At 54.4% G+C, this 12,947-nt stretch overlaps 1 protein-coding gene across 3 annotated transcripts in view; it reads left to right on the plus strand.

Annotated features, from left to right (window-relative positions):
• TOM1L2 (target of myb1 like 2 membrane trafficking protein) overlaps positions 1-7,066 on the plus strand; it is a 47,772-nt gene extending 40,706 nt beyond the window's left edge. For 2 of the 3 annotated variants that reach the window (XM_032198053.1, XM_032198054.1), the window contains 3 exons: positions 3,660-3,719; positions 5,553-5,589; positions 6,060-7,066. In XM_032198053.1, coding sequence (XP_032053944.1) covers positions 3,660-3,719; positions 5,553-5,589; positions 6,060-6,208 — 246 coding nt within the window. In that variant the 3' untranslated portion in view covers positions 6,209-7,066. The remainder of the gene's footprint in view (positions 1-3,659; positions 3,720-5,552; positions 5,590-6,059) is intronic. The other variant, XM_032198055.1, reaches the window with a different exon arrangement.
• The last annotated feature ends 5,881 nt before the right edge of the window (positions 7,067-12,947 follow it).

The raw sequence follows: 12,947 nt of genomic DNA on the forward strand, positions 1-12,947 counted from the left end.
ACACCTGAGCCCTCGCCTTCCCCATCCACGGGGCGTAAACGTGCTTACAGGTAATCAAGTGGCTAATTGCAGCCCTTACACGTAAAGCCAAGCGCCTTCTACTCTCGAGGCCGGGCAGCTATTTCAAGATCACGGCAGCTTGAAATAGATCACGAGGCTTTAGGGGGGGGGAGCTGGAGGAGGTTGCTCCAGTTCTGTAGGATTAACAGCCCTTTTCTTCCCTACTGCTCACCTAGGGGGGGAGCAGCAGCCAGCCCCGAACCGGTGTCAGCTTTGTTAAACATCTGGAAAGGAGTGGAGTTAACGAAGCTCCTACAAGACAGTAGTCTAGCAACAATTAGCATGAGCCTTGTTAAACACTTTAAGAACATTAATGAGCTCACCTAGAGACCTGGATTGTCATTTCATACCTGCTTCTTTTTTTTTTTTTTTTTTTTCCGGTGGGATCATTTTTAATAGAAATAAAATGTGATAATAATAACCTTAAACTGTCTTTTTAAGGGTAGAATATTGGATTTTATGACTTCTGAGGAAATATATTGGCAATACTTTGGCTTTTGGCTCCTGGTGAGAACACCAACACAATCCAACTTATGTGAGTGTGAGCCCAAAACCCAGGTTCCTGTGGGCTTTGAGGCGTTGATAGCTCCCTTTTGTTCTGCTGGCCCTCCTCTTCCATTTCCCTTTCAGTCCTCTTGAAACGATCCCATTTGTAGGATTTTCCAAAGACTAAACAACAAAAAAAGGAATTTGAACAACGAGCCCATCGTTTATTTAAATCTAGTTAAAGCACCCCAAAATATTCGGTGACTTAATTTCCATTTACAGTGAGCGTAGACTTTAAAAAAAAAAAGGGAATCATGATATTCTTATAAAAACAGCTCTTGCAGCCAGCACTGACTATCTCGGGAGCTGTCTTGCCAAGACTGGGAGCTCCACTAGACCGTGGATGTTTGCATAATCAAAGTATTAACAGGACACTATCCCATTGCCATGTAGTCTGCGGCTGCCACCGCTGTTTGTTCCCATAAATTGTTGTCTTTGGAATGTGTAAACCGGCTAATTTATTTTCACTTTGCTTCTGTCGTGTTTTCGGGGATTAGCTCGAACAAAAGTCCCCTCCGCATTCTTCAATTTAGGGCTTCTGGAAAGGGGAGGCCTGCCAAATGCACAACAGGCTGGCAAAAAGTGAACTTCTGTGTGTGGTCAGTTCCGTAAATGGCACAAGGTTGTAGTTAAAACCTTTTACAACTTTCGGTTGCTCTTGAGAGCCCTCCCCCTCCAGCCCCGTTTCATTCTCGAGCAAATTAAACCCGATATATTTACCCCGTGCTTTATGGGGAAAACGGGGCTGAGAGTCTGAGGAAAGGAAATGGGGAGTTTGAGCATGGCAGATACCGATCCTCGGCCTTTCTGGAAGTGTGGTGAAATTCCTGGAAGATGGGGGGAAGCTCATTAAAAGGCCGGTGCTGAACAGCAAATGTCTGCCATGCTCAAATGTTTTTCTTACAGCTCCCCGTGCTTCTTAGACGTGACCCGTGCAAAGCGTTTCCGCACTTCTAAGGCTCTTGGTTGGTTGTTGTATAAAGTAGGTCTGCCTGAAAGTAGATTTTTTTTCTTTTTTTAAAAAAAAAAATCTTACAAAACACAACAGCATAACCGCCTAAACTGCTGAGCTGTTCTCGGAGGATTCCTGCAGACCCGAGAGCCCGGTGATTTTTGGGAATCCATTCCTTGCTCGCTCACCTGGCGTGTTTTCAGGCCAGCCGAGATCTGAATCCCTCTTCCTCCTGATACAGCGCCCACCGGGCTTTTTAGAGCAGCTGCACTGACTTTATTCAAGGAAAAAAAATTAAAATCCACACATTTTTTAATATCCTTAAAGAAATCTAGGTGTCTTTCGGAGCTGCACACCAGCCGGCAGCTCGGCAGGCTGCACCTCCCAAAGCACTGCTTTCAGGTTGCTGGAGGCTGAATAAATTCATTGCTTCATATCTCTGAAGCCGGGTTCCCAAAAGCTGTTAAACTAACGAGTCGGTTCTACAAGATGTGACTTGTCCTTGGGAAGGAACACGTTGGGAGATGTCTGGAGAGCTCTCCCCTCGTTGCTCGCCATCCGCGCCAGCTCGCAGCGGCTTCAGCACACGGTGCTAGCACCGTACGAGCACGGCTCAGCTCCCCATTACAAATTTTAGTTATCCTAAACCTGCCCCGTTCCAAACCCAACTGCAGGAGCAGATTTTCTGCTTCGGATCTTCACGTGGTAGCCGAAAGCAAGGCAAAATGTCAAATCGCTGCCTCTAAGTCAGTGTCTGTCTGTCTGCCTCCCCTACAAGTCCCTGGGAAAGCTGCAGCTCCCTCTGGATCCACCTGCAAAGCCTCCGCCAGCTCTTCTTTTCCCAAAAAGCCTCCAGGGAAAGCTGTGGCCAGCCCCTGCCACCTTTTCTTCCTGGGGAAGCCTCCCCAGCCCCGCCAGGCTCTCTCGCCCACCAGCCCCGCTGCTCGCCTGCCGTGCCCTGCCCTGCCACCTGCACGCCTGCCGCTGCTTCTCGAGTGTTCCTCAGGTTGTCCTTACTAGCTCCATCGTGGTGCTTTCCTGTTTACTCCTTCCACAGCCCTCCGTTGTCTTTCAGCAGCGTAGTTCACCAGGAAACCCTACGGCTAGCTTCAATCATTTCCCCCCTCTGCTGCCCGCAGCGCTTCGTGCCACGGCTGCGCCGCAGCGCCCAGCACACCGTGCCCGTTCCCCTGGCACACAGCACGTGGTCAACAGTTTTATCACAGCAGGACGGGCCACCTTCGAGCCTTTTTGTGGAGTTATTTGTGGTGGGAGCCTGGTGGCTGTGCTCCAGCCGGCACTGCACGGTGCCAAGGGGCAGGAGCAGGGAGCAGCAGGAGCCGCAGCCCCGTCCTCCTCCTCGCTGCACCCTGGGGACTCCACGCTGTGCTGGCACAGGCTCGGACCCGCTGCCTCCCCTAGGGCTGCCTTTGGAGAGGAGCAGGGCTGGTTTTTTTTTTTATTTTGTTAGGTTTCCATAAGCTGCTGTGTTGAGGCTCGCCGAGCCCTGCGTGGTGTGGTGGGAGGAGGATCCGGAGGGAAACGTCGCTGTTTGTCTGAGGCTTGGGCCGCCTCCACCTTCAGAAAAAGTGAAATTGCTTTCATACGGGTGGTGCCAGAAGGCTTTGAGCCCCTCTTTCTGCTAACCCCTCATTGTGCCCGATACCCTTTTAAAAAAAGAATTAAAAAAAAGTGTAAACTGAACATTTAAAAACTTAACTGATATCCAGTATTCTACCCTGAAAAGCTTTTCACGATCAAGATTAGAATCATCAGTCCGTCTTGATGGTTTTAATATGTGGTCGAGAAGTTTACCCATCTTGCTGGCATCCAGTCACGTCATTCCTCATAATCTTTCTCTCGTTTTTTTTTAGCCTTGTTGTTCATAAGTTCCTTTCCGAGTGTTTCTTTATTTGAAATGCCATTTATATTTTGTTGCCTTTTTTTTTTTTTTTCCAGCACATGTTACATCTCTGTTTTTGTTTTGTTTCTGTTTTTTTTTTTTAATCTCCTTTCTGGCATTTTCCATCGCTCTGTGGCCATGGTTGTGGATGTGTTTTGGGTTTTGCCTGCCTTGCTGTTCTCTCGCTGCACTCCCTAGATCCCTGTTGCACAGTCCTCTGTCATGGATGACATTGAGGAGTGGCTCAGTACCGACTTGGTGAGACGCTTTATTTTTTCATTTTTCACACGATAATGAGATGATTTTCCATGCATTGCAGTTCCTGGTGTTTCTCGTAACAGGGAGCAGAGAAAAATCCAAATCTCAAAGCTTAATTCCTTTGGGGGGGTGTATGTAAGCAGGGGGCGATGGGGCTGTGCTCAGCAATCCAACACATTTTTTTCTGCCCTGTTTTGTTCTCCCTTCTCCATGCTCCTTCTCCAGACATTGTGTGTGTCTGCTCCCTGCAGAGGGAAGCATTTAAACATGTCTTAGGTTTACCTGAGTCCCCCAAAAACTTCAACCACGTGCTTAAAGCTACCCAAGGACAGGTTTGCTTCCAGGCTCTTAGAGATATTGCATCAGGGCCGAGGTGCCTTCCAAATCAAGATGCTTTTGTTAAATACGTGAGCAGGAAATCTTGATACATTTCATCATCACAACACCAATAATAGTAATAATAATAAAAATTTATAACAACGTCTCTCCAGTGTTTACAGCTTTCAGTTTCTCCCGAAAGATTAGCGTCTGGTAATTATCGAACAAACAAACCGAAGACATCAGTAGCTTTTCTTTCTGTCTGGGGTTTGTTTTGCTGTGCCAGGACACACGTGGGTTAGGCGGTGGCACAGCCAGTACACATTTATTCAGGGTTTGGGTTTTTTTTTTTTGATGCAAGCACCTGACTCAAATTAACCGAGAGCGCTTTGGGGCCGGGCGGTGGGTTGCAGTTCAGGCTGTTCTTTCCGAAGGAAAAGAACAAAAAAAAGGAACCAAAGTGTTCCTTTGTGTGGTCACCGTGCCCATCAGGAACACCTCCTCCCGGTGCTCCTCGCTGCAGAGGCAGCTCCCTGCTCCCGCAGCCCTCCTCCAGCCAGAGCTGGGGGCTCTGACCCAGGTAAATTAATTTATCAGGAGATATAAAGCTCTGGAGAGGTACCGAGGGAGCTCTGTGCATCTGTTCTGCCCTAAAAAGAGCAAACCAGAGGTTAGGTGATCTGTAGGTATCCCCTCACCCCTTTTGGGGTACACTGGGGAAAATTACAAGTGCATGTGGCTGCTGCAGGTACCCTGGGGAACCTCAGGACCATGGAAAGCTTTCAGATGCTAGGTGACATTTTGGTGCTCACACTCTCCTGGTGGGAAAGCCCGTGCTTTTTTTAGTGTCCTAACAGACTGACAAGGATGCCACCTCCTTGGACTCAATTTCCTCCTGAAAGAACTGTTGGAAATTCCCACCTGGAAGTGCACACAGCTGGTAGAAACGTCCTGGCCCCACGGCATCCCGGCCTTTGTACCCAGCCTCTGTGTGCAGCGTGGGCACCAGGAACCTCTGTATTTTTGTAGGGCATCTAAAATGAACCCCCACGGGAAGAACACGGTCCCTAAATTATTTTGTGGCATGTGTGCTTTCTCAGCTAAAAGCACATTTTATTTGAAAGCACCCCACACCCACAGACCTTTTTAAGGGGCGTGTGGGGGTGCTTTCTGCCTCGTGCAGCCCAGGTTTGGAGCAGTCCTTCAGTCTGAAGTGGAGGCAGTGCTGGGCTGCCTCTCAGCTCCAGCAGGGAACAATTTTGCAGCCAGCTGCCACCAGCAACCTTCAGAGGCATCTCTGGTGCTGCTCCTTCAGCTCTCAGCTCGGTGACGTGTCGCTCACCACTGGCCTGCTGCGGGGGCCCTGCCTTTTCCCCGATTTCCCCTATTTGCTCAGCAGTTAGCATCTGGAAGTGAGTGGTGGGAGCCGTCCCGTTGCATTTAACGGGTACGAGGGGTGAGAGCGGGGGCGAGGCTCTGCCTGTGTGTTCACACTCCTTTTTGTTCCAATTGCAGAAGGGAGATGAGCTGGAAGAAGGAGTGACCAGCGAAGGTAAGCGGAGATGCCCGTGGCTGTGAGCCATGCCCTGTTAGTGTCCAGACTGAATGATCTCTGATCCCTGCTGAGATGCCAGCTTCTCCCAGCTTGCTGCTCCCCAACAAATGCTTCTGTGTGCTCGGAAGAGAGCATTTCATTGCAAAAAGTTGGTGTTTATTGAGGAGCCCTCCCCTCTGTAAGCGCTTTCCTGCCATCTCCCTTGGCTGCGCGCTGTGTTGGTGCCCGTAGGGTGCATGTCCGAGCTGCTCGGCCCTATGGAAGGAGGTTTCCCCTCTCCTGCCGTGCTGATCCTGTAGTTTGGGCTTTCATCCCCCTTGCTGCCTGAGCTGGGGTGGCTCAGAGGACATCCGTGCCCTTTCCTGCAATCCCAGCCTGGTGGGACACCAGGGATTTCGGACCCCGGGGCTGAAGGCACAGCCCCACGTCTTACCCGCTTTCCTTCTTTTTTTTTTTTTGCATTGCAGAATTCGACAAATTTCTAGAAGAGCGAGCCAAGGCGGCCGAGATGGTTCCCAACCTGCCGTCCCCTCCCCTGGAAGCCCCCACCCCGCCGACAAACCCTTCGAGCAGGAAAAAGCAGGAGCGCTCGGAGGACGCCCTCTTCGCACTCTGAGGATTTGCTCGGCCACCCCCTGGGCTCTGCAGGAGAAAAATCGCCGTCCGGCCACCTCGACCTCTCTCAGCACTCGGCTAACAACACCCCCCTCGCCCCCCCGGCTCCACCGATCGCTTCTCCTCCTTCTCCTCCCTCTCCATCTCCAGCAACCCCTCCCCACAAAGCCGACTTCTTTCTATTTAAGTCCGACGCTCTTCCTGCCAGACCACGATTTTCCAGCACTTGCTTAATCCCCTCCTTCCTCTCCCGGCTGCACAAAACCAGCTCTTGATGCTGAAAACCTCTTTCGAATGCATGAGTACGTCACACTGTGTTGAAACAAAAGCCCAGAGGGGAGAGAGCAGCCTTGCCCTTCGATTTATGTAGGGATCATCCTCTTCTGTAGGCAGGTCCTGCCAAGTAGACTGCTCTGTCGATCAGCATGTAATTGACTGAGCTGGAGTGTTCAGAGGGAGTGTGGCTTTATTTTTAGATAAAATGTTAATGTATTGGCTTTCGTGTCGGATTCGACAGCAAGGAGCAACTGTTCCCCTTTCAACATGTGCTTCACAAGTTAAAATCCTTTACTCTCCCACTCACACATCTCCTGCTACCATATGGTGGCCGCTTCTCCCCGCTTTGCGCGGCGCTCCGTATTCCTAATCTCACAGGGTATTTTCTTCCTTGTGTTTTATCTGGGCTTGCTCTAATTTGAAAGCAGGCTGCTGGCTCTGTCCGGTCGCTCTGGCAGTTGACAAGAATGAAAAGCGCCGAGCTGAATGGGTGCTGGAACGTCAGCACAGCGAGCATTTTGCTCTTTGGGAGAGCATTCGCGCAGGAGGATTTTTTTATTTTATTTTATTTTATTTTTTTCTAGCGTGTTTGCCTTTTTTTTAAAATAGCTGGGTTATTTTTTTCCTTACCTTAGATCCCTTCCTCAGTGGCTGCAGAGCCCTGCGTTTGTCTGGGCTGGCGTAAATAGCATCTGTGAGGAGAGGAGAACCCTACAGAGGCTCGTGAGGGAATGCTGGTGGAGGTGGTTATCCGTGGAGGGACTGGCCGTGGCCATGCTGGAGGAGGAACAACTCCTTTCCTTTAGGGCCTGAGAGAGCGTTGGATGATTGTGGCCATGCTAGATGGAATCCTAAATGTTTTTGGAGCGTCCTTTGCAGCCCCTGCCCCTTTATCACTCCCAATTCCCGGGGGGCTGCTCTTCCTGGGGGGATCCCTCCCCGTGTGCCCACCTCGCCTTGGCACGGCCGGGCTGCCCGGGCTACTGCTGCGTGCCGAGCTGGCTCCGGTGCTGCTTCTAGACCACGAAGCCGTGCTGCAGGCAGCTGATGTGAGAGCGATAGAGGCTCCTATCCGGGCACGGTTAGTTCAGCTCCTAACAAACTCTCCGAGGCACGCCGCGCTCGGTGCCTCGTGACGCAGAAAAACCTTGTCCCTGGTTGGGCTGAGGGCTGTCAGCTCCAGCTCTGCAGGGAAGAGTTGTTTGGTGAAGGGTTTCCAGGACACCCCAGGTCAGCTGGCCCTCTCTGCTGTCCCTGCCACCCTCCCTTCTGTCCTGCCCTGCCTGCCTTGGCCACCCCCAGCTCTGCTTTGCCCCCCCTGCTGCCCCGTAGCCCCCTGCACGGCTTGCAAGCGGCCAAGGAAAATTGGTGTAAGGATGGAGATAGCTTGGGGACCACGCTGCCTCACCCTCCACATCCCCAAAGCCCCTCTGTGTGAGTCTGCAGAGGGTTTCCTTCTATTTTTCTCCTCTCTGTGGCTGAAGGAAAGCTCCAGGACCGCCTGCGTTGGCGGCAGGCGTGCCCTGCTGCTCTCCCGCGCCGCCCTCGCTCTCCGGCACAAGGTGAGCCCGATGCTCAGGTTCTGGGGTGCCAGACACCCCGCAGCCAGCTCCTGCCAGGCTCTGCCTTCCTGCAACTGTGGCCCCGAGCTCCAGAAACCCGAGGAAACTGCTGCTGAGGCGCTGATGTGATTCCAGACAGCGTCTGGTGATGGCCTGAGCAGCCTCGGCGGCGCAGAAGGAGCTGTGGGTATTCCCGTCAGTGCAGAAAAAAGCTCCGTGGGTGTTTTTAGGAGTGTGCTTCTGCTTCTAAATCCTTGAAACACGTTGACCCCGTAAATGGCCGCATCAGGTGATTCTGAGCATGTTAATCCAGCTTCCCTGCCAAGCCCAGGGCGATAAGCACATTGCTCAAGCGCGGAGCGATGCCGAATGATGCTGAGTGGCAAGAACAGCGCCGGGGCTGTCACTGGAGCCCCCCAGAGTCCCCCACAGCTTTGGATTTTCTGCCCCTCCTTCCCCCAGCCCTACGCAGAGACAGGGAGCTGGGAACCCCGCTTCTTCCTCCTAAGCCTGCCCCAACCTCGAGCTGTTGCTGCAGCAAGAACCCGCTCCCTTTTGGGAAGAGCTCGCGGAGCTGTCGGTGACTCCCTGCTCCCTGCAGCTGGGGAGGAAAATAAGTGAAAGAAGAGGGCTGGGGCTGAGGGGAGGTGTGCAGCATGTGTTGGCACAGCTCGAGGGGACCCTTTGGTGCTCGTAACCCTCCTGATGCCTCGTGTTACCTGCTGGAAAGCCAGGGCCATGCTCATGGAGGTGCTGGCGCTGTGCTGGGATTAGGACAGCACCCAGGGGATGCCTCCCTTGGGGGGCTGGGGGGACCCTCAGTGGAGTGCAGCCCCCCGGGCTGGCTCCCACAGCACCCAGCACGCAAGGGAGGGAAATTATGGCAGGGAAAGAGCGTGTGGAGGAGCCAAGGTTTGTCCTGAGCCTCCTTTCACAGACGGAGAGCTGCGCTGGAGCTCCCTAATGTCCTGTATCAGGATCCCCCACCTTCCCCGTCCTCGTGCGCTCTGCGGATAACCTGCAAGCTGGAAACAGCCTGGGAGGAAAGGGAAGGGGCTTTTCGCTTCGGAAGACTGACCCGTGATTAATTTTTCCTTCGCTTTCACCCTAAATTCCTCCGTGCAAGTGGCCGTGGTGTGAGCGAGAAGGGGGACGGAGCTTTGCGCCTGGGGAACCATCCCGAGGCTCCGCGGGCAGGCCGGGGGGCACGGCTTGCTAACAACACTAAATTATTCCCGGGGTCCTTCATCAGTTCTAATCCAACCCTGTCCTAGGTTGAGATATTTATTTTGTCAGTGTATTCCCTTTCCGGTGTGTTTTTAACCCCTTCTGTGAACCCCGAGGTGTAAGGAATGAATGCTTTCTATTTAAATGCCTCCTTCGGGTTTTTTTTTTTTTTTTAATTGTCGCGTGTAGATCGCAGCTGCTCCTTCAGCAGGTGTGGTAGCTCACAATGCGCCGTACAGACACCCAGGGTGCTTCGGCGAGGCTCGCAGAACTGCTCGTAAAAACGTGGCCCGGTGGCTTTGAAAGGGAACAGCCTAACTGGGGAGACTGGTGCGTACTGGGAGCCTCGTGGAGCCTGCTGTCAGGAGAGCAGAGCCAGCAGCATTTCCAGCCGTCTCCTCCATCCCAGGGGTGCTGAGGTCTCCTTGTGGCTGCTGGGATCCTGCGGGGCGCTGCCTGTGCTATCTCCATCCCCTGGCCAGCCTCATCCAGCCCAGTCATTGTTTACCTCCTCCGTGCTAACCACAGGGCTCGCCGAGCCTACCCTGGAAAAAAAAAAAAAAAAAGAAAGAAAACAACGAAAAAACCAGCTCAGGACGGATATTTTTATGGAAATACTGCAGCAGGCAATCGGCGGGCGGATTTGTAGGCGTCCTGGAGGTCACCCTTCAGCTGCTGGGGCACCCACGGCTCCTGCCGAGGAGGCAGGGATCCACGGCCGTGCCCTCGGAGGCGATGCTGGTGTCCGCCAGCACAATTCACCCCAAAATGCAGCCTCTGGAGCAGGCTCCCAGCCCCGGCGTCCCCGCTGCTCCGTTCGGGGGAGAGGTGAGGATGCGTTTTGCTGAGGGCCAGCTGGATTTGGAGCCTCACCAAGCTCCGGTCCTGCTGAGCCCGCGGCAAACAGGCGCCCACCTTGCAGCTCGGTGTTTTTATGAGTACGAGCTCCTCGTTCCGTACCCGGCATTACGAGCTGTCATTAGCCCCACAAATGTAACCTGTGTAATAGCTTCTCTGTATATTACAGCTGTAGGCTTTCCAGATGAAAGTGGATAATATTTATTTACTGAAGATACTGGGTATTTTTTTTGTTGTTGTTTGGGAAGGGGGTAGGGAGAGAAGGGGGACGTAACTACTTACAGAGATCGACTGCGTAAAGAGGAACAAAACGCAAAAAAAAAGAAAAAAAAAAAAAAGCGAAGAAACCCAACACTAAAACGTTGCTGTATTCACCTAGCAAGTGTTCACTTACGGGAGATACACCTGTATTAATCCGCCGTCGTTTAACTTGTTCCAGAAATCATCTCTACTTTGGTTCCTGCATGTGAGATTCTCCAATAAACGCACTACTCGTGTCACCGGGCCCTGCGCTCTCTGTCCCTCGGGTGTCTTGGCTGGGGACGGGCACGGGGGGTGCTTGGGGGACAGCTCTTGTGCCCGGGGTGCCCCGGTGGCCCTCGGGGGGTGGCTTGGGATCAGCTTTTTGGTGAGCTAGAAAGTGGCTGGGGACGAGCTGCTGGGCGCTGCGGTGCCCCCAGGTTCCCAGCCCAAGCTTCTCCTGACTCACGGGCCAGGAATTTGCTCCCCACATCCTTGTTTTTGAGGGGCAGGGCTGCTGAGCTCGTGCCTGTGTTGGAAACGTCCTGGTGGGCGCACAGCTCGGGGAGGTGCTCAGCTGCTGAGCAGGAATTCCCAGAAAAAAACTCCGGTGCAAACCTGCAGCGCCGTGCCCTGCGGTGGGCACCAGACGGGTGCGCTGCCCCCGCTGTGTGTGGGGCAGAGATCCCCAGACCCCAAATCCTTCCTCTACCTCCAGCAGGGACCCAAGTGGCTCCGGAGGGGACGGCCGCCACCGCAGCCTCTGGTAACGAGGGAGAGGCTTTGGATCTGCTGGCAGCACCCGCTGGGGCACAACAACCCCAGGCATGAGGGGCACGGAGGGACAGGGGTGGTTGGGGGCAGCGGGTGCCAGCTGCACGAGGGGTGCTGGGGTCGGGGTGCTGGGGTCGGGGTGCTGGGGGCAGCCCCGGTGCTGCGAGCCCGAGGTGGCCACGGGCGCAAAGTGGCCACAAGAGTCCAAAGTGGCCACAGGAGCCTTAAGTGGCCACAGGAGCCTAAAGTGGCCACACGAACCCGGTGTGGCCACGTGCCCAAAGTGGCCACATGAGCCCAAAGTGGCCATACAAGCCCGATGCAGCCACACGAACCCGATGCAGCCACATGAACCCAATGCAGCCACATGAACCCAATGCAGCCACATGAGCCCGAAGTGGCCACATGAGCCCAAGGTGGCCACTCGAGCCCAAGGTGGCCACTCGAGCCCATCCATCCGTGCGCCCAGCGCTCGCCGTGGTGGCCGCGGTTCGTTTCCCATCTCCTCCTTGCCCCGCGCCGGGGAAGTTGAGCGTCCCGGCGGCTCGGGCAGCACCACGTGGCCCCGGCGGCGGATCCCGGCGGCCCCGACATGATGTAATCGCGGGCCCCGCGCCGTGATGCAGGATCACTCCACTCCGGCCGCCGCGCTTATTGGCTGCGTGGCGCTGGTTCTACGGGCGGGGTTTTTTTTTTTTTTTTTCCTTACCCCCCGCGCAACCCAACCGAGCTTACCCTCGGGGAGCCCCACCCCGCGTGGCAGCCCCTCCGCCACCACCCAGCCCACCCGGCCGGCCTGGGACCCCCAGACCCTCGCCCACCACCCCGCGGGTGCCGTTTGGTGACCCCATGGTGTGGGGGGGGGCCCGGGGAGCGCGGCCTTTCTGGTTTTTTTGGGGGGCGTGGGATGGGAAGGGGCCCTGAGGAGTCTAGGTTGGAGTGGGAATAAAGCTGTTTGGGTGGTTTTGGGGGGTTTTTTGGTTCCCCCCCCCCCAGTGTCTCGCGGTGGGTTATTAAAGGGGTGCGACCCTCGCGTTTGCACTTGGCTGCGTTGTGGGACACGGCACGTCCGCCCCCACAGCAACCCTAATAAAATGGAAGGGGGGGGAGAGATAGTGTGCAGCCCCCCTGAGGCACCCCATGGCAAGTTAGGGGGCTCCTGGGGGGGGTTTCAACAGCCTCTGAGAACACCCGAGCAGCTCCAGCCAGAGCAGGGCTGGGCTGAGCCCCCCCAGCTCCGGCACCACCATGGGGTGCCCCACGCAGGGCTTTGCACAGGGGTGCACCGGGAGGGGGGGGGGCTGGAGGATTTTAGGGTGCAGCCAGCTTTCATTACTTATTGGGCAGCCTCTGTCCTGCTTGGCAGAGCAGACAAACTTCAGAGGGGCTGCTGGCGCAGTTGGTTTCGTTTTCCCAAGTTATTCCCAGAGCTGAGACAAAACACGAGGGGATCCCCCAAAATCCCAGCACCCCCCCTCTGTGAGCACCCTCTGGCTGCGCTGGGCCCCTCCGAGCTCCCCTGGGTGCATGATGCCGGGGCAGCCCAGGTATTTGGAGCCCAGATATTTATTTGGTGCACGGTTATTTATTTGGTGCCCTGGTATTTGGTGCCCAGGTATTTATTTATTTGGTGCCCACGCATTTATTTGGCACCCAGGTACTTGGTGCCCAGGGATTTAACTTGGTGCCCAGGGATTTAACTTGGTGCCCAGGGATTTATTTTTTTGGCACCTGGATGTCTGGTGCCCAGGTATTGATTCAGTGCCCAGGTATTGATTCAGTGCCCAGGTATTGATTTATTTG

This window comes from Aythya fuligula, chromosome 15 (assembly GCF_009819795.1).
Source record: "Aythya fuligula isolate bAytFul2 chromosome 15, bAytFul2.pri, whole genome shotgun sequence".
Taxonomy (NCBI): Eukaryota; Metazoa; Chordata; class Aves; order Anseriformes; family Anatidae; genus Aythya; species Aythya fuligula.